This window comes from Callorhinus ursinus, unplaced genomic scaffold, assembly GCF_003265705.2.
Source record: "Callorhinus ursinus isolate GAN/ISIS: 27379988/994484 unplaced genomic scaffold, GSC_fseal_2.0 scaffold1, whole genome shotgun sequence".
NCBI classification, from domain to species: Eukaryota; Metazoa; Chordata; class Mammalia; order Carnivora; family Otariidae; genus Callorhinus; species Callorhinus ursinus.
In genome coordinates this window covers 85685562-85707670 of record NW_027397063.1, presented here as the reverse complement: position 1 = coordinate 85707670, position 22109 = coordinate 85685562, and the positions used below count along the sequence as shown (strand labels likewise).

Below are 22109 nucleotides of genomic sequence, written 5' to 3'. Positions count from 1 at the left end.
GGTTTCAACATAGGAAGGGGGGCCATAAAAATTCAGTCTATAACACCAGGCAGTGATATTTATAAAAGAAAATTTGGGCCCCAATAAATATGATGGTGGTAAGTAAAAAAACACTTGCTCACATGTGTGAGGATGAAAAGAAACTAGCTCCAAGTGGAGCCGAGAACATTTGGGTGTGGCAGATGTCAGTGACTCGTCCTTCCCAGGGACCTCCATGGCATAGGGATACTTCTCTAGACATTGCAAATAGCTTACATTTTAGGTAAGAACTTGGAGGATGGATTAAAAAATAATAAACCACTCTATCAGATGTGTAACAAAATTTTATAGATCACATTCAATCTCCTTGGTTGGCATTGCAAAAAGAAAGAAAGCCAAGAACCACAGAATCTAGAACAGTTATGTTACCAAGGAGGGCATTAAATTAGATTTAAATTAGATGAGACTTGTCTCTGATGCCTCATTTCTTCATCTCTGTTAAACTGATAGCCTTGAGTTCACTGCTTACTTCAATAAAGGTGTGACTAACAGTGAAAAAAAATCCTGCTGTGTTGTTGCAGACAATGGACCCTACAGAACCTTGTAGAAATATGCCTATGCCTGGTGAGCCTGGTACTCCAGAAGAAAGGCATTTGTGCCAGTTATCTAATGGAATGACATTAGAAGGTAACCACATCGCCTCGACAGCACTAGACACTGTTGCTGCCCTATTCCATATCCCTTGGGCCCCCTTCCGAGTTCACCTACAACCATGGGGGGCCTTTCCCATCTCAAGCACCTGCACCTCTCAGCTTGTCAATCTGAAGGCTTCCCTCTGCACCCCGGGAGTTCATTGCATCTAGCTCAGGCATAACCCAGAAGGCTATTTACCCAACTCTTAGTCTTTCATTGGGACAATTCTGAGGTGTGTTCCACGAGGTTTCTTAGAGGGTCCCCAGGAGGGCTGAGCCCCAGTTGCCCACAGTAGTAAACCACATATTAACTCACCCTTTACTGGCTCTCCCCTTCCTGATTCCACTTTCCCACTCTCTCACGTGGACTTCTTGGGATCACTATCTGCACTCAAGCCCTTGTCTTGAGGCCTGCTCATGGGGATGCCAAAATAAGATAGTCTCATCTGCTTTTGGTGACTAATCTCCATGGCATTTCCCTCAGGTGACATGTGTGAGGAAGAGGAGTGGTCAGAATCTAGGCAGTCCTTGCTCTGGAGGGATTCTGTACATCTCCCTCTCTTCCTCTCCTTCCTCCTGATTCGTCTCCAGCATCACATAAAATGTGAGATAAACACTATATTTTCTCATTTTAAAGATTCTATCTCACTCATGGGTAAATTCAAACTTCTGCCAGAGACAATTTTTGACACCAATCAAAGTTCAGGAACACCAAGTTGTGTCCCACATTGTTCTGTTGTGCCATGAACTAGGGGGAAGAGGGTGGTTGTGCACCTGATCTCACATGGGGGACCTGAGATTTCAAGGCACGAACAGTGTCCTTGCCAGAATTGCAAGCCCATGTTTGACATAGAGCCCGCCTGTGTTCTTTGCTGGCATTCTCACCATGGCTGGCAGGCACCTGACAGCTATTTTTATTCTGACCCTGACTGGTCACTAGACTCTCTGAGGCCACTATCAGAGGGGAAACTGTACTGATCTCACAGAAATACAGTGAAAATAAATCAACACAAAGAAGTTTTTTAAGTATATGAATGGCGAAAGCCAATGTCAGGTGAACTGTGGATTTGATTAGTAGGTTTCAGTCTAGAAAAGAAGCTAAAGAAGTGATTGCTTATTTAAATACCATTGCAGTTTTGGTTTTTGAACCATATGAACATATTAACTGTTTAACAGTTAAATCAAATATACATATGAGAAAGGAAAAAGGAAAGATCACTACTTTGAAAAGCAGAACATATTCTTCCTAATTTCCTTTTTTAAAAAACGTAGTTGTGGTGGGGGGCCTGGGTGGCTCAATCGGTTGAATGCCTGACTCTGTTTCTGCTCAGATTATGATCTCAGAGTCATGCGATCAAGCCCAGCGCATGGAGTCCCAGGTCTGGCTCCGAGCTCAGTGCAGACTCTGCTTGAGATTCTCTCCCTCTGCCCCTCCCCCAGCTCGCACTCTCTCTCTCTCTCTCTGAAATAAGTAAGTAAAATCTTAAAAAATATTTAAAAAAGGGACGCCTGGGTGGCTCAGTTGGTTAAGCATCCGACTTGCTCAGGTGGTGATCTCAGGGTCCTGGGATTGAGCCCCCGTCAGGCTCCCTGCTCAGTGGGAAGACTGCTTCTCTCTCTCCCTCTACCAATCCCCCTGCTCATGCTCTCTCTCTCAAATAAATAAATAAATAAAATCTTTAAAAAAATTATAAAATAAAATATAGATGTAGGTATCTTGAATTTTTTTTAAGTGACAATTGAGGATGAAGGAGAAGCTAAAATAACCTTGCTCGACTAGTACTTTTTTAGTATTTAAAATTATTCAAAGGACATTAATAATTAACAGGAAGATGTAAAGCAAAATGTTATCCTTTTAACAATGGTCCCTTTCTCTGATCACTAGGTTCTGCAGATAAAGTTATGAATCCTTGTGTTTATGTACATTTATATATATATAACTTGCTCACTTGTTCTAATTAAACACAGTCTTATTCTGTATCCACTCTAAGTAGATATATCTTTAGCCATTAAAAAGATTTTCCCCTTCTTTTCTGTTTTAATCTTATCAGTTAAATAGGAATATTTTTCTGAAGATTGAACATGTGGGAGAATATATGCATTTGTACCTCTGGAAATAGAAAAATCAAAATAAGTGGGGGGCACCTGGGTGGCTCAGTTGGTTAAGCAGCCAACTCTTGGTTTCTGCTCAGGTCTGATCTCAGGGTCGTGAGATGGAGCCCTACATCAGGCTCCATGCTCAGCATGGAGTCTGCTTGCATTCCTCTCTCTCTCCCTCTGCCCCTCCCCTCTCTAAAATGAATAAATCTTTTTAAAAATCAAAATAAGTTGTAAGAAAGGAGGTTGGTATTTCTGGAATCTTGCAAGGCTGGTTTAATTTTACTATCGCTTGTCATGTGATATGGTATTTCCTGGGGGTTCATCAACAAGTTCCAAGGACCAATGGATGAATCACTAAGTTCTACAGTTGTATCTGGGTGCTTGAAATGGAGGGGTTTTTGTGTAACTGAAAGCTTATTATAGCAGTCTCCCCAAATGTTGGGAAAATACAAAAGGTGTTCAAGAAAAATTCAAATAGTTCACAAAACATAGAGTTACTTGTTAACATATCTACCTGATTCCTTCTAGAATTCCATCAGTGGCGAGAGATATTGATGATAAATCCCATGATGGCCATGAACCCTTTATTGACAGCATCAGCACAGCAGAGAACGCCACTGGTTCCTTCACCATTTGAACCTCCAACAGCGGATAGGTATTTCTTTCCAATATACTAATTTGGTCCAAGGAGAAAATGGATGATCATTAACTTTTCAAATGATGGTAACTCCAGCGTTGTTTTCTTGTCTAATGTTACTTCCATGAACTGTAGTGCACTGATTCGTGTCAAGATGCTCAGGGGGCCACACCTCCAATACACATCTTGTCACTTCCCATTTGAGGCCTGCTTGATATATTCACTCAACACATAGCTAACGAGCACTTGCCCTGTGATAGGCATCATGTGTGTATAAACATTGATGTAGTCTCTGAGGGCTGCCCGAACAGAATACCACAGACTGCATGGCTTCAACAACAGAATTTGACTTCTCATACTTCTGGAGGCTGAAAAGCCCTGGATCATGGTGTCGGCAGAGTTGATTTGTGGTGAGGCCTCTTTCCTTGCCTTGCAAACAGCCGCCTTCTTGCTGTGCCTTCCCCTGGCCTTTTCCTCTGTGTATGCACTCCTGCTACCTCTTCCTCTTAAAAGGACACCAGTCCTATTGGATCAGGACTCCACTGTTATGGCCACATTTAACCATAAGTCCCCCCTAAGAGGCCCTATCTCCAAATATAATCACATTGGGGGTTCAGACCTTAATGCATGAATTTGGGGGAAACGCAACTCACTCCACAACAATTAAGTACCCTGGATTTCCTGTGATAGAACGATTCTCTCTTTTCAATAAAAGTGACATTATCAATGCTTAGGATGTACACTCTGGCAGTTTCTTATTTTCCCTTCTTTAGAGTATTTTGACATTCTGAGAAGAAAGTTATATCCATTATTTATTGTTGTTCGTGGAGCAGTGAACAATAAATTTGGACTTCTTGAGCTTGGCAAAATAAATAAACTGTCACCCAGGGAGTCAAACACTGATCCCAAGTGGCAAAAACCAAGCCAAAGTAGGTCCATTACATGAGAAAAGAATATTGTGGTCAGAACAGTATGTTGGTCATGGGAAATCAGAGAGCAGTATTAATTTGATTAGATCTTTTTTCTAGACATCCCTAAAACTTTCTTTTCTTGCTTTATCTGTTGTGTTGTCAGCTGGGTCAATCCTTCCTTGATATATTCACTCAACACATAGCTCTACCAAAGTAGATCTTTCTTACCACATTTCTACTTAAACCAATAGAGGCTGCAGGATTTTTGCACTTCATTTTGGGAAGAGATGATAGAATCCTATCTGACAATTAAAAAATCTCAGTGCCTATGCAATGGGAAGTTTGTACTATTCCATCCTCATTTTATCTACTTTATATCTTTTTTCCCCTAGAGATTTATTGCCTTCCACTGTAGCTCCTACTGACCCAAGACAGTTTTGTGTTCCTTCCCAATTTGGATCTTCTGTTCTACCAAATGCAAATATGCCGAACATGCTGTCCAATCGTGTCTACTCAGGTATGAGCAAAAGATGGCTTTGATCTGTGGAGCCACTGTGACCTGGATGGCTGCCTTAAGCTTGCCATCATGCCATCAAATTTACTGCTAAGTTTTGGCAGCAGAACTGTGTGGCAGTTATGCCTGTAGGTTCTGCCCTCGCTACCTAGATTTAAATCATGTTTCCACCACTGTGTGACTGAATGTGAGTTGCTTAACTCCTCCAACCATCAGTTTACTGGGGAATAACATGGTAAGTTGCACTATTACTATCTGTCTTATCTTACACGTGAGGAACTAATGAGGTCATGAGGAGATGAGATATGGTCTGACAGGTCATGGTGGGGGTTCACCTTTTATTCTAAGAGGTGAAGCTTTTAAAGAGTTGAAGCAAAGGAGCCACATTTTCTGACTTATATTTTACCAGGATCACTCTGGCTGCTGTGTCTGGGACAAACTTGATAGGATCAAAGTTCTGAGGATAAACTGATGGTAGTTAATGGGCCATTAGAATAGCCAAGAGATTATGATGGGTTGGCCCTGGGTGGTGACAGTTCAGTAGGAACACGTGGTTGGATTCTGTAATTATTTTGAAGGTAGAAATAACAGGTTTTCTCACAGTTTAGATATGAGCTGTGTGAGAGAGAGGAGTTAAGGAGAACAGCAAGAATTTTGGTCTTGGTTTTGGTAGAGTTGCTGTCCCTGTTGAGGAAGAGTGTGAGAGGAACAGAGTTCTTGGGGTGGAGAGATGTCATAGGCACATTTTTGCTCCTATTACATTTGAGATGCCTAACAGTTTGTTAGTGGGAGATGTCAGGAAGGTAGCTAAATCCCAGAGAGGACTTCTGGAGACAAACTGGAGATATAATTTTGTAAGTCATCAGCATAGATGAGACTAGATGAGATTGCCCATAGAACAAGGGTAGAGAGAGGTTAAAAGGATGATCCTTAGGACACACCAACAAGCTCCAAAAGATGAGAAGGGAAGAAACAGGAGGAGAACAGGAGGAGAACCAGTGAGAGGAAACCAAGGAGAGGCTGATGGCCTTGAAGGCAAGGGAAGAAGTTGTAAAGAGAGAAAGAAAGCATCTGTGTCAAGTGTGCCAAGTAGATGAAAACAATACATGATTAGATTTAGCTAAGTGGAGCTCACTGGTGATCTTGATAAGAGCAGTCAGTAGAGTGGTATCTGAAAACATGACTGGATGGGGGCTTGAGAGAGATTAGGAAGTGAGAATTTCCTCACAATATTGAAGATCAAACTGATGTATCTTATCTCCCCAAAACTATATTGCTGAGTTTCTGTTTGTCCCTGCTCTCCAATTCCAACAACTCTCAATAGATAAGAACAATGTGAGTGAAAAGTTTGACACAAGAAGAAATATGATTGGTGCCAGGGCCAGTGAAGATACCAGACTGCCTGGATTTGAGCATGTTGTGCACGGATCCACTGCAGTGGGATTGGGTGGACAAGCCAGGGCCAGATATGAAACTAGACACACCCACTGGAGTGATCCAAGGACCAAAAAGACTGTTCCAACAGCTGATCCCAGATAAAAGCCCCATCTGGCAGCAAGAACCCAGTAAATCTACAGCCCATGGTTACAGGCAACACATAAATAGACCAGTGAAATAGTTTCATTGCTGACTCAGAGAGCCTGTCTTAGTGATAAAAAATCCAGAACCCGCCAACATTTGGATATACGCAAGCAAGTTGACCACCTGTCTCAGGGACATAGGTCAGGTCTCCTCGCTCAAGGCTGATGTGTAGGAGAGTAAGCAAGGGGAAAGTAGGGTCTCAGTCCTACAGAAACTGAGCTACTAAGTAAGTTAGCAAAATAGAAACTAAGACAGAAATATCTTTCAAAAATTGGATGTTAGGTAGAGAGTGGATTATTATAGCTGGACTAGCACTACGTTTGATGTCATCTATTTGGGAAAGAGAAAGAAACTTGGAATAGGTTTGATGATTCCAAATTTCAGAGCATCCTAAAATCCAGGTAATTATATATAGTGGCCTCTATACTGGACTTCTCATGAGAACTTTCTCTGCATCCTTTGGCAATACCTCCTGGGTTGAAATGTCATGCATACCGGTTCTCTAAAGAAGAGTATTTTGAAGCCACTGAATTATAAAAATATAGAGCTTTAGAGTTAGGAGGATTTTTTTTTTTTTAGAGGTCACCTCATCTAATCTCTGAATTTTACAAATGACAAAAGATTTCCTTTAAAAACATACAGTATGATTTATTTCAAGATAGGTTATTAATGGGAGTTAAATGAGCTCTTCTAGCTTAGTACAAAGCATGTACAAGAAACAGTTCTAGCTCCCATGATATCCCCCTTGTTAGGGAAAACAGATTTTCACATGTAAAACTATCAGTGAATAAAACTACATATAAGAAATACAATTTGAGTGTCTGTTATGTTAAAGTGTGTTCTGTAGACCTGCGCTGGTCTGTGAAGAGGTTGTGCAGATAAATACATAAATTGAGAAACTTTTGCAGCAATTTGACAGGGTAATTCTCTGTTGATCTAATATTTTTTTTACCTTGTATTTGTCCTTGTTTTCATTTCAATTTTATAAAAGTTCATTATATTGTATTTTTAAAAAGTATTGGTCCATGATGGTTGGAAATTTCAAAAGAAAAAAAGTGGTCCTTTACCATAGATGGTTTGAAAAGCATCAGTATAGACTCTAAGTGCATTAGGAGTACAGAGAAAGAAGAAAGTCAATAGAGCATAAAGTTACCAGGCAAGAATAGAGCCTTGAAATCTATGATGCTGCTGTTATTTCAAGAAATTTTGGAAGACTGACACAAAGAATGTAATTTCTACCTAACATCATCGAAAACATTTTGGAAAAAGTATCTTCCTCAGATATGCCAAAAATCCACATAGAGAGCTTATATTTTATCCATTAAATCATTGCATTTATTTCCAGGGATTCTGGTGCATAAGAAGCACGTAGTTACTTTTTTTTAAAGGTCAACTGATTTCTCTAATAGCAAAAAAAAAAAAAAATTATCCATTTTTACATCGAAAGCTAGAAATGAAGAGATCCATAAGTTATTTCATCTTTTTTTCCTTTTGAAGTATGGCAGGAAAATGTCACCAATCATGAGACCCATACTTAAAGAAAAATAAAATTATCTAGTATTTATCATTCCATCACCAAAGTGACCCTAAGATGCTGAACAGCAGTTGTGCTGTTTCCAACATTGTGCTCTACTGGTGGGTTTTTATGGATGCTGTTTTAAATCATTATATTCTATTGTATTATTTTTAAATGGAAATTGTTAATTTGTGGGGTGAGATGATGATTTTCTTTTTTAAGGTTGGGGCATTTTACCACCTGAATCCATAAAGGCAATGGCCAGAAGGAATGAAATGATTCAAAGGCAGCATACTGCCAGGTAACATAACAGTGTTGTTGTATTTATTTTCTATTCACTCACTTGTTCATTTATTCGTTTTAGACAGATAGATAAAAAGATAGACAGAAAGATAGAAAGATAGATGATAGAGATAGAGATACTTTTTATATACATACATTCATCCGTTATATTTGTATATAGTATTTGTATATACATACACACACTCTAATTATATACATATTATTTACGTATATTTGATAGATATCTGATTACATACAAAAAGTATTTCAGGACTATTACAAAAAGAAATATATACAAACGTATATTCAGGTTGGTTAAAGATAAAAGCAAGATTAGAAATTACATAGTGAAGCTAAGCCTGTAGATCATAACAGTTTAACAATGTCTCACAATTAAAATGCCTAGTTGTGATACCTCTGAAATTCAGATTGGCCCTTCTGTTTTAAATGACTTCAATTCTGCCCAAATATAGGAACCACACTTGCCAACCCCACCTGAGACTCTGCGAGCAGAGCCCAGACAGCCCCATGTCCGTGGCCCCAACAGTGGCCTTCAGCTATAGCAACTAGAAAGAAAAGACAGCAGTAATGATAAAGCATGGCCCTGGGGTGCAGGAAGGCATTATCCTCAGTTCTCTCATCACTGAACCCTAATGAGTCCAGGTGATAATCCATAAGCAAAGTAAGCAAAACCCCCACCAACTCCTCTAGCACAACCCCTGCCAGTTGCATTGATTTGTAACGGTTGAGACTTGCATTGGCTTACTGCCTTCCTTGAGTCCCACTAAGATTATACTGCAGGGTTTAAAAACCTCTTCCCAGAACTTTATTTTCTTTGAAGATTAATCTCTGGCAAGAAACTACCCTCTGCCATGTTATCCCCATTCCTGCTAAATTTGCCAGACCTACTAGAAGTAATGCTTTAAAAACCGACCTTGCACTTCTGTCGAGAGATTCAGCCAAACCTTTCACCCTCAGATCTTTATTCCAAACTCTCCTTCCCAGTGAATTTTGGGGGGAACTCGTGTTTCCACCCAACACACTTCAGAGTGTGAAGACTCAGGAAAAGCAGAGGTTCCATCTCAGGGAAGGCAGAGGTCCATTAAGATTATATTTCTAATGGTTTTCTTGGGGTGTATAAAACATATTGTTCTGTTTTTAGGATGGAAATGGAAATGCATGCCATTTACCAACAAAGGAGAATAGAGAAAGTGAATCCCAAGGGACTAGCAGGCCTAGGGATACCTTTCCTCTATGGCTCCGGTATCCCACCTGGCCCAGCCACTTACCACGGCAGGAGCATGCTCCCTGCTGGTGACCTGCATTTTCACAGAAGCACCCTGAGAAATCTTCAGGGAAACCCCACGCTAGTGGCGACTGGTCCACATTTTCTAGAGAGTTGGGGTCAGAAATGTCGCCGTCTCAGGAGAGGTACAGGGAATCAGAAAGTTCTAGACAGCGATATTGAGAGCTCCAAAAGTCAAGTAGAAGAAAAACTCTTAGGCCAGACTCATGTGATTCCCTATGAAGAGGATGACTATGTAAAGGAACCAGAGACTGAAGCTCTCAACAATCAGAAGTCAAGTGAAACCAATGAAAAGCCAACTACAGCTCTTGCCAACACCTGTGGGGAGCTCGACCCCACCCACAGAAAACCTTGGGGAGCTCACGGTGCTCCTCTAGAAGCAAAGGCCTCCTGGGATGGTGCGAAAGAGAAGCCTTCAGAGCAGGGCTTTGCAGCCTGTGGGGAAAAGAATGGTGTTTGCCCTCCAATTCCTCGACCAGCTCTGCCAGGTGGGTGTCAGGGGCCAGTGGCAGATCCTAATGAGCCACAGGTCACCAAGTCCTTAAGTTATTCCATAATGCACTATACCCATCATGTTTCCTTTTATTCTTCCTTTTCTTAGTCCTATTTAGAACTTTTTGAAGTCACTTTATTATGTTAGTCCCAATAAAGCCATATTAGTGACACTTGTCTCTATTCATCTGTTGCTATAGAGAGAATTTTCAGCAAAAGCTAGGAAGGCAAGGGTGAGGAAGGATGGGGAAACCTACCAGAATTTTAAATTAAATTTTTAACTTAATTAGCTCTTAATTTCTTCAACACAATATAGAGGGGCTTCTTGCCTAAAAGTATGAATTCTATCTCCCCTGTATTTAAGTGTAGAAAACTATAGATAATTAAACAGAAGCATTAACTTTCAGTGCCCATTACTGTGGTGATACCTTCTTACCTAAAAGCATTAGCACAATACCCACCCCACCCAAACACACACTGAATAGTTTTCTAGAACTTCTTTAGATAAAAATATTTTTAAAAAACACAGGGATTTGGTGGGGAGGGGGCTGTAGTCACTGAACCAACTGCTTCCCTTACAAAGTGTTAATTTGCCATTTTAGATGAATACGTAGCTAAATTCTCATGGTCACCTAGAGAGCATGATAAATAACATAACATCATAGAACACAATAGCATTCATCTGAAGGATGAAATCCACAGGGCATGTCCCTTGGAATCACAGAGAAACAGAGCAGTGGGCAACTTCTTTATTTACAATAATGCTATCATTAAAGATCCTTTAGGAGAAGAAAAGAAAGGAGATTACTCAACTTTCAAGAAAATGTCTCTCAGTATCTTTTAAGGCAGTTTACACACAGATCTATAGGGACCTAAAGTGACCCTCTGTGCTAATAGAATATGAGGAAATTAAGGTAACTGTACATAAAACTGTGCTCTCAGCTCCCCACTTTTCCCTGGAAATTTTATACCACCAAATAATTTCCTTTCCACTTTTAAAGGAGCACACCCACTGGCTACAACTGGGGAAAACATGTCCTTGGATGAAGATATTCAGAAATGGACTGTGGACGACGTGCACAACTTCATTAGTGGCCTTCCAGGTTGTTCAGACTATGCCCAGGTGACTTAACATTGAAATATTTTCATGAAAATATGACACTTTGAAATCTATTTCCTTCCTAATGAGTTCTGTCAAACTTGCATTTCTCTCTCAGAGAGGATTCCCAATAATCTACCCTTTCATGTGTCATTGGCTGACCTGGGACAGGAGTCTGGGATCGGCGGAACTTGGGTCACGTCCCCACATCCCATCTGCAGGGAGGCTGGGAGAGCCATGCCTGTCTGGCTTTAGTTTCTATTCTATCGAGACTCCTGGGAGGTAGGAATTCACCCAAAACTAGGAGATTCAGTGGCCAAACATCCAAAAACAGTGAGAAATGTCTACTACATTCCCTACTCTTCCATATAACAAACATACCAGAAGTTTTAGGCTACTCGTAATAGATAATAGAAATATCTTCTTCATTCTAAACAGGATAACAAGACAATAGATCTGAAAAATAAGAAAGTAACTATTTAAAAATTCTATATTAATGCTGGGGCAATTTACAAAAGTGTATACACAGATAATTCAATCTGGGAGACAAAATAGTATTTTTTGAGTTATAATGTCTGGACAGTTGGAAAGAAGACTAGTTTCACTCATATGGGAAAATGGGTTGGCCAATTCTTAAAGTTTATTTCAGTGCTATATTTCATACATAAAGTTTATTTTTTTCAAGTGATTTATTTTTTAAAGATTTTATTTATTTATTTGAGAGAGAGAGTGTGTGAGCTGGCAGGAGCAGTAAGGGGAGAGGGAGAGACAGACTCTCTGCTGAGCTGCTCGACCCCAGGACCCTGAGATCATGACCTGAGCCAAAGGCAGCTGCTTAGCTGACTGAGCCACTCAGGCACCCCGCAAGTGATTTAATAACACAGTTTTAAGTAACAATTTGCTTAGTAAATCTGGTGTCATTATCATTGGTTTATATATTAAAGGAAAAGAAAGCATGGAAAGGACATTATAATTTAACATAATTAACTGATGTTAGAAATAACTTTTTTCAGATCTTTTTTTATGATCATTTTTTACTTCAGTGTAATGCTGTTAATCCTATATTTTCTTTTTTTTTTCAGTTTATGGGACTTACGGAAAAGTTAGATAGAGTAGTCATTAAGAATATGGCTTATGAAATTGCAGTACCGGGTATTTACCCCAAAGATACAAATGTAGTGATCCCAAGGGGTGCGTGCACCCCAATGTTTATAGCAGCAATGTCCACAATAGCCAAACTACAGAAAAAGCCAAGATGTCCATCAACAGATGAATGGATAAAGAAGATGTGGTATATATATATACAATGGAATATTATGCAGCCATCAAAATAACCCGAAATCTTGCCATTTGCAATGACGTAGATGTAGACTAGAGGGTATTATGCTAAGCGAAATAAGTCAGTCAGAGAAAGACATGTATCATATCATTTCACTGATATGAGGAATTCTTAATCTCAGGAAACAAACTGAGGGTTGCTGGAGGGGTGGGGGGTGGGAAGGATGCAGTGGCTGGGTGATAGACACTGGGGAGGGTATGTGCTATGGTGAGCGCTGTGAATTGTGTAAGACTGATGAATCACAGACCTGTACCTCTGAAACAAATAATACATTATATGTTTAAAAAAAAAAAAGATAGTAGGAAGGGAAAAATGAAGAGAGGGAAACTGGAGGGGGAGACGAACCATGAGAGACCATGGACTCTGAGAAACTGAGGGTTCTAGAGGGGAGGGGGGTGGGGGGATGGGTGATAGGTATTAAAGAGGGAATGTACTAAATGGAGCACTGGGTGTTATATGCAAACAATGAATCATGGAACACTACATCAAAAACTAATGATGTAATGTATGGTGATTAACATAACATAATACAATTAAATTTAAAAAAAAAGAATATGCTTATGAAACCAGAAAGTACAAGTTCAAATCCTGGCTTTTGTGTTTTCTGGACATGTGACCTGGGACAATTTGCCTGTCTTCTTGGTGCACAGTTTTTCATCTGTAAAATGGGGATAATTGTATAATATATTCTCAAAGGATTGTTGTAAGCCACAAAGAGGGTCTGGCACCTTATAAGTACTTGATAAACATTAATTTCATCATTCTATCAGAGGCTCCTCAAGAGAATGGAACCTCAGGTTACTTAAGACAAGGTGTATTCTTCAGGTCACCTACTTTGTCTTTTTGCACACTTGATAAAAATTCCTGTCCTGTTCTCTTCTATTCAGCAAGTATAACATTATTGTTTTCTTATTAGTCATTCACCATGGGACAATCATTTTTAAATTTGTCTATTCCACTTCTCAGGTGCTTCATCAACCACCAGTACAGTGAAGTTACCAAATTTTGATAACAGCCAGAAATAAGCAACCCTGTGTATAATGAGCATGTGATTGCCGGCTTCTGGTAGACTGAATCTATTTGAACCCTCATCATTCTTAATCAGCCAGTGATCCACAGGCAAAAAAGTGCTCTTTATCATAACCACTCCTGTAATGAATGATGCCATGTGTGCATTTCATACTTTATCAACCTCAACGTCCTCTTGTGGGGACATAAAAGTCACATAAACACGAATACCCCACAAACTTGGCTGACTCATTATCTCTCACCAACAGGATGTCAGTGCTCCTTTCCCCACCCCAAGAAGGTGTACAATTATTTCTAGGTGTTTCTCAAATGTGGTTAGGATCAAGTTCTGCTCTTGCTTCCCCATCAGTCTATTCCCTCCCTGGGACGCTGGTGAAATCATCCGCAAGAAGGCCGCTGCCCTGCTGGGCACGACCCTGCTGCGCTCAGGAACAATACGGTGTGCAGAGACAGAGAGAATCTCCCTGGACGCAACAGACTGTAACAAGCTTCAAAGCAGCACAGCTCAGGCACAGGTGTCATGAAAACCGCTGTCTAGTATGTCGCAGCCTGGGACTACCCCAGGGTTACACTCGCGGTCCTCCCCCTCTCCCCCGACCCTGTCCTCTTCTTTCTCATCTCTAGGTGGTTGCTACTCAGCAGTCTCCCACCACCTGCCTCCCGTAGGTGTAGAAAGAAATCCAGAAAAAAAGAACCACAACTAAAGCTCAAAGCCCCTATGCAAATGAATTCTTTTAAACAGATGTAGAGAGAGGGCTGGTAGCCCACTTGTTCAAGGACGTCCAGGAGACCCTGCAACACATCTTGTTTGTTCTTTATTATTATGATGATGATGATGATGATGATGTTCAGTTAGCCACTGTATAGTACATCATTAGTTTTTGGTGTAGTGTTCAGTGATTCTTGTTTGTCCTAAGTGACTCAACAGATAAAATATTCTTTCTCTAAAAGTAACTAAAATCGCTAAAATTATGTGTACGTTTATATGGTGCTCTTGGCCTCAACAGCTATCTTGAGAATGAGGTGGGAGGGACAACTGAGTGACACTGGAAGGTTCTGCAACTTTGCCTCGGGGCCAGGTTCCTCCACCAGGGCTGAGGGTCAGGCCCTGGCTGCCAACCTGCCTCTGTTTGAAAATGTATCCCTTCCCTGAAGGGAGAGGCGTCTGACTGAGTTTCCCAGCTGAGGAGGGCGGTGAGGTGGAAGAGAAGCAAAGGAGGAATTTCCAGGAGAAGGCCAGGAACCAGAAAGAATTTAGCACAGGTGGGATTTCCAGAGTAGTTCCTGGTGGCACTGAGGGGGCCAGAACCAAGAGTGGCACAGGTGAGAATGGCATTCAGGAGGCCGGACTAGAGGAAGGGGCTAGGTCACAAAGAGCCATGGAGACCCCGTGAGGGATTGTGACTTTATCCTGAAGGCAATTGAGGTTTTACGCATGAGTGGCATGCTTAGCTTTATATTTCAGAATGGTCACCTAGGTTGCTTTTTATGAAAATAGGTTGAAGGTGGCAAGACTAGTGGGGAAGCACTAGATCCAAGGTAGCAGCAGAGGGACGGGTAGATAAGAGCATTATCTAGGGCGCCTGGGTGGCTCAGTCGGTGAAGCATCTGCCCTCGGCTCAGGTCATGATCGCCGTGTCCTGGGATCAGGCCACGGGGAGTCGGCTTGTTTCTCACCCTCTGCCCCCACCCCACCCCACTGGTGTGCTCGCTCATGCTCTCTCTCTCTCAAATAAATAAATAAAATCTTGAAAAAAAAAAGACAACTATCTAAAAGGCAGAATTAGCATGATTCAGCTTCTAAGTTTAAGATATACATTAGGGAGCCTTCGACATAGAGAGACATTCACAGAAGCCAAAGACTGAGGTAAATCAGGAAAACTGAAGAGAACCTGAAGTAGAAGCCTCAGAAACCCAAACACATAAGGACTCAGATAAAGAAACAGTAGCCTCAAAAGTGACTGGAAAGGAAAGGCACAGAGTACCCAGGAGGGGGATGCCTCACAAAGGCAAGGGAAGAGCATTTCTTCATGAAAAAGGAGTCAACAATGTCAAAAGCAGCCAGGAGCACAAGGAATATCCATGCATTTGGTAACGGCAGAGACAGGAGGGACCCAGAAGCAAGCAGGGTGAACAGACTAGTGAGGGTGGAAGTCAGACTTCTTGAGACAGAGAAATGACTGGGAAGGAAGAACACTGAGGCAGGGAGGATCCAAACTCTTGAGAAATTGGGCTGTGAAGGGGATGAGAGATAAGGAGCCAGATGAAGAGTTAGAGTGAGGTAGCGTCTCTCTAGGCGCTTTATTATTGTTTGTTTGCTCAAGGATGGAGACCTGCGTAATGCCGTTGGGAAGGAGCCAGCCAAAGAGGGGAGAGTGACTCTGAGAGGGGGGATTATCCGCTGAGGGAAGCCTGAGGTGGGAGGGGTAGGGACCCACAGCATATGTGAAGAGACTGTCTTCACACACGGAAAACCCTCTTCTACCACATCAGCACAAAGGAGAAAACATCTGTGGTTAGTTAGGTTGCTGGGCAGAATTAGAGGAAGTTTTGTTTTGTTTTTTAAGATTTTATTTATTTATTTGAGAGAGAGAGAGAGAGAGAGAGAATGAGAGACAGAGAGCACGAGAGGGAGGAGGGTCAGAGGGAGAAGCAGACTCCCCGCTGAGCAGGGAGCCCGATGTGGGACTCGATCCCAGGACTCCAGGATCATGACCTGAGCCGAAGGCAGTCGCTTAACCAACTGAGCCACCCAGGTGCCCCAAGGAAGTTCTTATCTACTGGTCTCTTTTCCTTTCTTCCTTTCTCCCTTCCTTCCTTCCTTCCTTCCTTCTCAATTAAGAAGTTATATGGCCTGCTGAAAATGAGGAAGGATTCTGTAAGGTTTTAAGTTTGAAGCGTGTGAAGGAAACTTGAAAATAGAAAAAAGAGAGCTCATCAGTAAATAAAGGATTGCAGGGCAGGTTGAAGCTGGAGATCATGAAATTACAATACTATCAGTCTGCCCAGATTTTTGATTCATCTCTTTATCCACCTGGAATCTTTGTCCACCAGCAGCCTTCCTAGTTTCTGGAAGAAAGGAAGGCGTGGTGGCATCTACTCCACAGTCAGAACAGGGAGGGCCCCTGGAAAGGCCTAGAATGACAGTCCTCACCTGCATTACCTCTCCTCCCCTTGTTGTTTGTCCAAGGCAGTGGATGGAGGCTGCACCTGTCCATGTGAGAGGTGAAATTTGTTTGCCATGGTTTTTATCCACAACCCTTTTCTCAGTCTATTTGTGCATTCATTGATTTGTCCAGCAACACTTATTGCATATCTACTGTGTGTCAGCCACGGCATTATAGGGCTGCGGGTAAATAAGACATGGGCCTGCCCTCAAATAATAACTATTCCAGGTTGGAACTGAGTCCCATAAACAGAATTACAATATACTCTAAGAGGAATTAAAGAACACAGACAACTTGCTACTGGAGCACAGAAGAGAGAACAACTGAAAATGAGAAATTTTATAACATTTTGTGTCATTCTCCAGCAGTCTTAATGTTTCCTCCAAAACTAAAATACCTATATATAAAACAAGAATTTTTTTAAAAGACGTATAGACAAAGTTAACATCTTTTGTGTTTAATAAGGTATTTAAAGACCATGCAATTGATGGGGAAACCTTGCTGTTACTCACAGAGGAGCATCTTCGAAGCACTCTGGGATTAAAGCTAGGGCCGGCACTAAAGATTCAATCACAGGTATGGTGAGTTCTCATAACGAAATATGCATCAGTGGTATGAGGCTTAAGAGAAATATGTTATTTTTCTCCTGTTGTAATATGCACAATACCCGTTTCACCTCTTTATGAAGCATTGCCCCTCTGTGGGTGGGGAAATGATAGGAGTGAGGGAACCTGAACGCTTTGGATGGTGTAGTGGTCCACATTCCTAGCTATAGTTGGGAAGGCACAAAGCAGTGGTGTGCTGGTAAATACTTAACTACTAAGTTCTCTTTAAAAACAAAATGAATCCTGATTTGTAGCATTTAATTTCTGTAGTGTAAATACCCCCAGTATGACTGACAAACCTAACATAATGTTACTGAATACAGAATTGGGAAGAGACGCACAGCAGTACCCTATTTGAGAGTATTTTCACTCTAGGGATGGACATAAATGACCTCAGGAGCAAAGATAATAATAAATAACAGTATGGGGCATCTGGGTGGCTCAGTCAGTTAAGGGTCTGACTCTTGATTTCGGCTCAGGTCATGATCTCAGGGTCATGAGATCAAACCCCACGTTGGACTCTGCACTGGGCCTGGAGCCCGCTTAAGATTCTCTCTCTCCCTCTGCCCCTCCCCCTGCTCATGTGTGCACACGTGTGCACATTCTCTCTAAATAATAATAATAAATAATAGTAAAATAATTAGGTAAAACAATTAAGAAATTATGAGTTCTTGAGTATTTACTACTTGAGTTTTCAATATAATGTATTTAATTGTAAGTTTATATAATTTAATTTTTAATAATGCCATGCTTAACAACTGGCTTGCAAACTTCCAAGAAGTTTCTCAACTGGCTCTTGAGACTGGAACAAGCCAACTCTAGTTCACCCCTTCTTGCCATCTCCACGGCTTCATTGGGGACTCAAGCACCATTGTCTCTCACTGGATTACTCCTTTAGCCTTCTAACTGTTCTCTCTGCTCTGCCCTTGCCCTCCCAGCACCTACTCAAAAAACAGTTCAGGATGATCCTTCTAATACATAAGACAGATCGTGTCACCCTTCTCCTCAAAAGTGTGCCACAGCTCCCCGTTTCCTCAGAGGAAAAGCCAAAGGTCTATATTATTTGTGCTCCTCTCCGCCAACCACTATCGTTAACGTCCTGACCTCATCTACTTTCTACCTTCCCTCCCCCTGCAGTTACTGTTTTTGACCACTTGCCTCTGGATGCTGCCTGAACATGTAGGCGTGTTCCACCGTAGGCCATTCCCTCTGCCTGGGATGCTCTTCCCCTGATATCTTCATGCTTTGTTCCCTCATCTCCTTCATCTTGCTCCCCTAGATCTGCTTAATGGAGCTTGCTCTGATCACCCTGTTTAAAAGTGTACACACAGGACGCCTGGGTGGCTCAGTCGGTTAAGCGTCTGCCTTCGGCTCAGGTCGTGATCTCAAGGTCCTGGGATCAAGTCCCGCATTGGGCTCCCTGCTCTATGGCGAGTCTGCTTCTCCCCCTGCCTCTGTGATCTCTCTCCCGCTGTGATCACTTTCGCTCTTTCTCAAACAAATAAAGTCTTTCAAAAAATAAAAAAGTAAAATAAATAAAAGTGTACACAGCCTAGCCTCCATGCATACTACTGCTATCCCTTTTCTGCTCTTCTTTTTTCCCCCATAGCACCTATCAATCATATAATATAACTCATTTATTATATTCATGTTTATTGCTGATTTCCCCCTACCCCATTAGAATGTAAGCTCCATGAAAGCATAGATCTTTATCTGTTTGACGGATGTATCCTTAGAATATGCAAGAGCCATAATAGGTAAAAAATTATTTATTGAAAGAGTGAGTTTCCTAAAAGTGAAACCAAGAAGCATCAACTAATTCCAGAATTTATACAGGACTGCACCTTTCTACAATGCATGTTTATGCAAAGAACAATGAGATTTCAAAATATCCTTCAAAAACCATTTTATCTGCCTAAAAATTTTAGGGTAAAGAAGTTCTTTATTTTATGTAAATACTTTCATGTTTCTATTGGTATTCTTTTTTTCAGCTTCTTATTTTGGAATAATTTCAGATACAGAAAAGTTGCTCAGGTAGTATAGAGAGCTCACCCAGCTTTTCTTAATGTTAACATCTTACATAACACGGCACATTTGTCAAAACTAAGAAATTAACATTGGTACAATATAGTATTCATTTTTTTAAAAGCTTTTATTTATTTATTTGAGAGAGAGCCAGAGAGTGCAGGGGTGGAGGCAGAGGGAGAGAGGGAGGGACAAGCAGACTCCCCGCTGAGCAAGGAGCCCAACATAGGTTGATCCCAGGACCTTCGGATCATGACCTGAGCTGAAGTCAGGTGCTTAACGGACTAAGCCACCCAGGCACTCCAGTATTCACTTTTAAATAATTTATTTTTCTTTAATAAGGATAGTGTACCTCTTGGCATGCTTGATAATGACACTGCATGGTTTTTTCTCAAATATGATTTTCTTTGGCTTTAACTTATCACTTTGGCTTTTTTTTTTTTTTTTGTCCTTACAATGTGGCAACTCTAAGTCATTCTTTTTTTTTTCTTTGAGTATAGTTGGCATATAATGTTACATTCTCCAAGTCCTTCTTAATCTTCTTCTCACTTGCCATTAGTATTAACCCCCAAATCATTTTCTGAGGGCTATAGTCATTCCTTGGACTCCCGCCTGACGTGTCTAAGTGCCTCCGTGGAGTCCCGCTGAGCTCTAATGTCCAGGCTCTGTCTGCCTGCACAACAAGACAGGGCTCCCACAGAAGCTGTGGGGGAAAGTCTGACTGATGCCACACATTCCACCAAACGGAACAGTTGTAGAGTTGTTGGGATTGAGAACTTCCAGGGGTCCAATTGAAGCAGCAGAATTGGAAGGTTCTGGGTAACATCTGGAAGACCCAGGAGGTAAGTGCCCATGAGTTCATCAGTGGATAAGATAACAAAGTCTCAGTCTCCAAAATGGGAAGCAGGGGCAAAATTCCATTACAGTGAACCCCGCTAAGAAGAAGGAAACCCACCCAGAAGACCAGAAACTTAAAAGGTGGACCTGGACCTGGATACAAGGAAAGGGATAGGAGAGGGAAAAGTTACTGGAATTTAGAATCCAGATATTACTAGAATGGAGGGAGCTGCGTTTGAGTTCTGAAAATGTGAACAACATAGAAATCTCCTGGGTCTCCGTGAGGGTCAGGTATGTATAGGAGCCCAATGACTAATACTGGGGCACCGAGGCCCAAAGCAGCAGTGTTTATGTCTCAACACTAAACCAACTTAAAGCCAGCTGTGTGCTGAAGTTGCCTAAAGAATTGCAGCCTGAGCTTGGAGAAGTTACCAGTTGGCCATTGGTAAAGATGGAATGGTGTGTCTGTGGGATCTCTTATGGGACTGTTAGAAAAGGTGGACTGAACTCAGAATGAAATAATGGTGTACGCAGATGAACCACAGCAGACCCAGGCATGGGAATTTGAAAGTTACTACCACCTTGATATCTAGTGTTATAGTAATAAACACTGTATGCTTCTGAGAGAAAGAAAAAGCCCACCACATCCTAAAACTGTGTCCCTCACAACTATATAGATGGCCCGTGCCTGAAATTACCTCAACCTTCCTACCCTCTGTGGCTAAGCAGAGTATGCTGGATTACTGAAAGAATCTCTAGCCTTAACTACTCTCACCATTTTGTCTTCAAAGGTATCTCAGCATGTGGAAAGTATGTTGTACAAGAAAAGTCTTTCACTTCCTACCCAAACAAAACAAGCACTTGATCAACCAGCAGATACATCCCCTCTTTTGGATTTTAATTCCTGGGGTGATAATACATTGGACATTCCTTGTTCCCAGGATATAACAATTCCTAAAGGAATCGAACGGGATAGCGTGAGAAATTAAAACCCTCAAGGAGCAAGAACGGTCTTAATCAGTTTTCCAAAGAGTCTAGGACATTCTGAAAGGTGTGTCAAGGTTTCCCCAGGATGAGATGGAGGCTGGAAGGGAGAGAAGCCAGCCCTCCTGGAGCTCATAGAGGCCTTGCCTGGAAGTTTTCCTAAAGTGACCTCGGAGCAAAGTGGCTGGAGGTGTATCCTTGGAAACAAATGCTAAATGATGGAGAGAATTCTAAACACCCAAAAAAAAAAAAAAAAAAAAAGCTACAGTTGATGTTTCCATGTGGAAATCTCTGAAGAAGCCAAAAGAACTCATACTGAAAAAAGAGCTCCTTATCTCTCTTCACTCATTTCCCTTCCCCCAACCCAGAAAGAGAAAAAGGCAACCCCGAGGAGTTAAAAGGAGGTAGAAGAAAAAGTGGTGAAGTGCAAAAAAGAGAAGGAGAAGCTCACCACAAGACCTCCACTTTTTCTCATTTCAGGCTTCCACGCTGAAGAAGGACCAAGCTAGGGAAGAGCAGAAGTTTGGATCTTTAAGTTCAGAGTGACTGTTATTCAACATTTTCTTTCTGGCATGGAACTCTGTTATGACTAAAAATAATTCCTGGTTATCTGAGAGGGAGATGAAAAGTCATAGTGCCCACCTCAGATTTCACCAGAGGGGTGGGGTAGAGTTATCTCTGCAAGGCAGGTTTGAGTTGGCAGGTGGGAAGGAAGAAGATGAAAGTGGCTTTCTGCTTGTCCCTGCGGAGTGCCTTTCAACTTCCCATTTGACAGAAAGCCCCTGAAAGATACACAAGAAACTGCTAGGAGTTTGCTCAAGGAGGGGCCCGGTAACAGGGATGCGAGGGAAACTGACTGCATACCCTCTTGTACATTCTAAATGTCTAACGATGAGAATGCATTTTCTATTTTTAAAATTTACTTTCAAAATAAAGAAACTGTAGCAGGCAGCCTCTAAGATAGCCCCCAGCGATCCCTGCTTCCGGGCACTCCTGCCCTTGTGTAATGCCCTC

General features: G+C 41.6%; 1 protein-coding gene across 1 annotated transcript; it reads left to right on the top strand.

Annotated features, from left to right (window-relative positions):
- The first annotated feature begins 3340 nt into the window (after positions 1 to 3340).
- SAMD7 (sterile alpha motif domain containing 7) lies at positions 3341 to 21100 on the top strand. The gene is made up of 7 exons (XM_025871175.2): positions 3341 to 3426; positions 4712 to 4836; positions 8153 to 8231; positions 9375 to 10006; positions 11012 to 11133; positions 17110 to 17220; positions 20903 to 21100. Exons 1-7 carry the CDS (start codon positions 3341 to 3343, stop codon positions 21098 to 21100), a joined length of 1353 nt encoding a protein of 450 aa, XP_025726960.1.
- Positions 21101 to 22109: the final 1009 nt, after the last annotated feature.

Bases quoted from the DNA above. Each gene is read 5' to 3' on its own strand.
- SAMD7 (XM_025871175.2), top strand. From the start codon at position 3,341: ATGGCCATGAACCCTTTATTGACAGCATCAGCACAGCAGAGAACGCCA. The intron at 3,427-4,711 runs GTATTTCTTTCC...TTTTTCCCCTAG, and splicing joins GAACCTCCAACAGCGGATAG to AGATTTATTGCCTTCCACTG. The intron at 17,221-20,902 runs GTATGGTGAGTT...TTGTCTTCAAAG, and splicing joins CACTAAAGATTCAATCACAG to GTATCTCAGCATGTGGAAAG.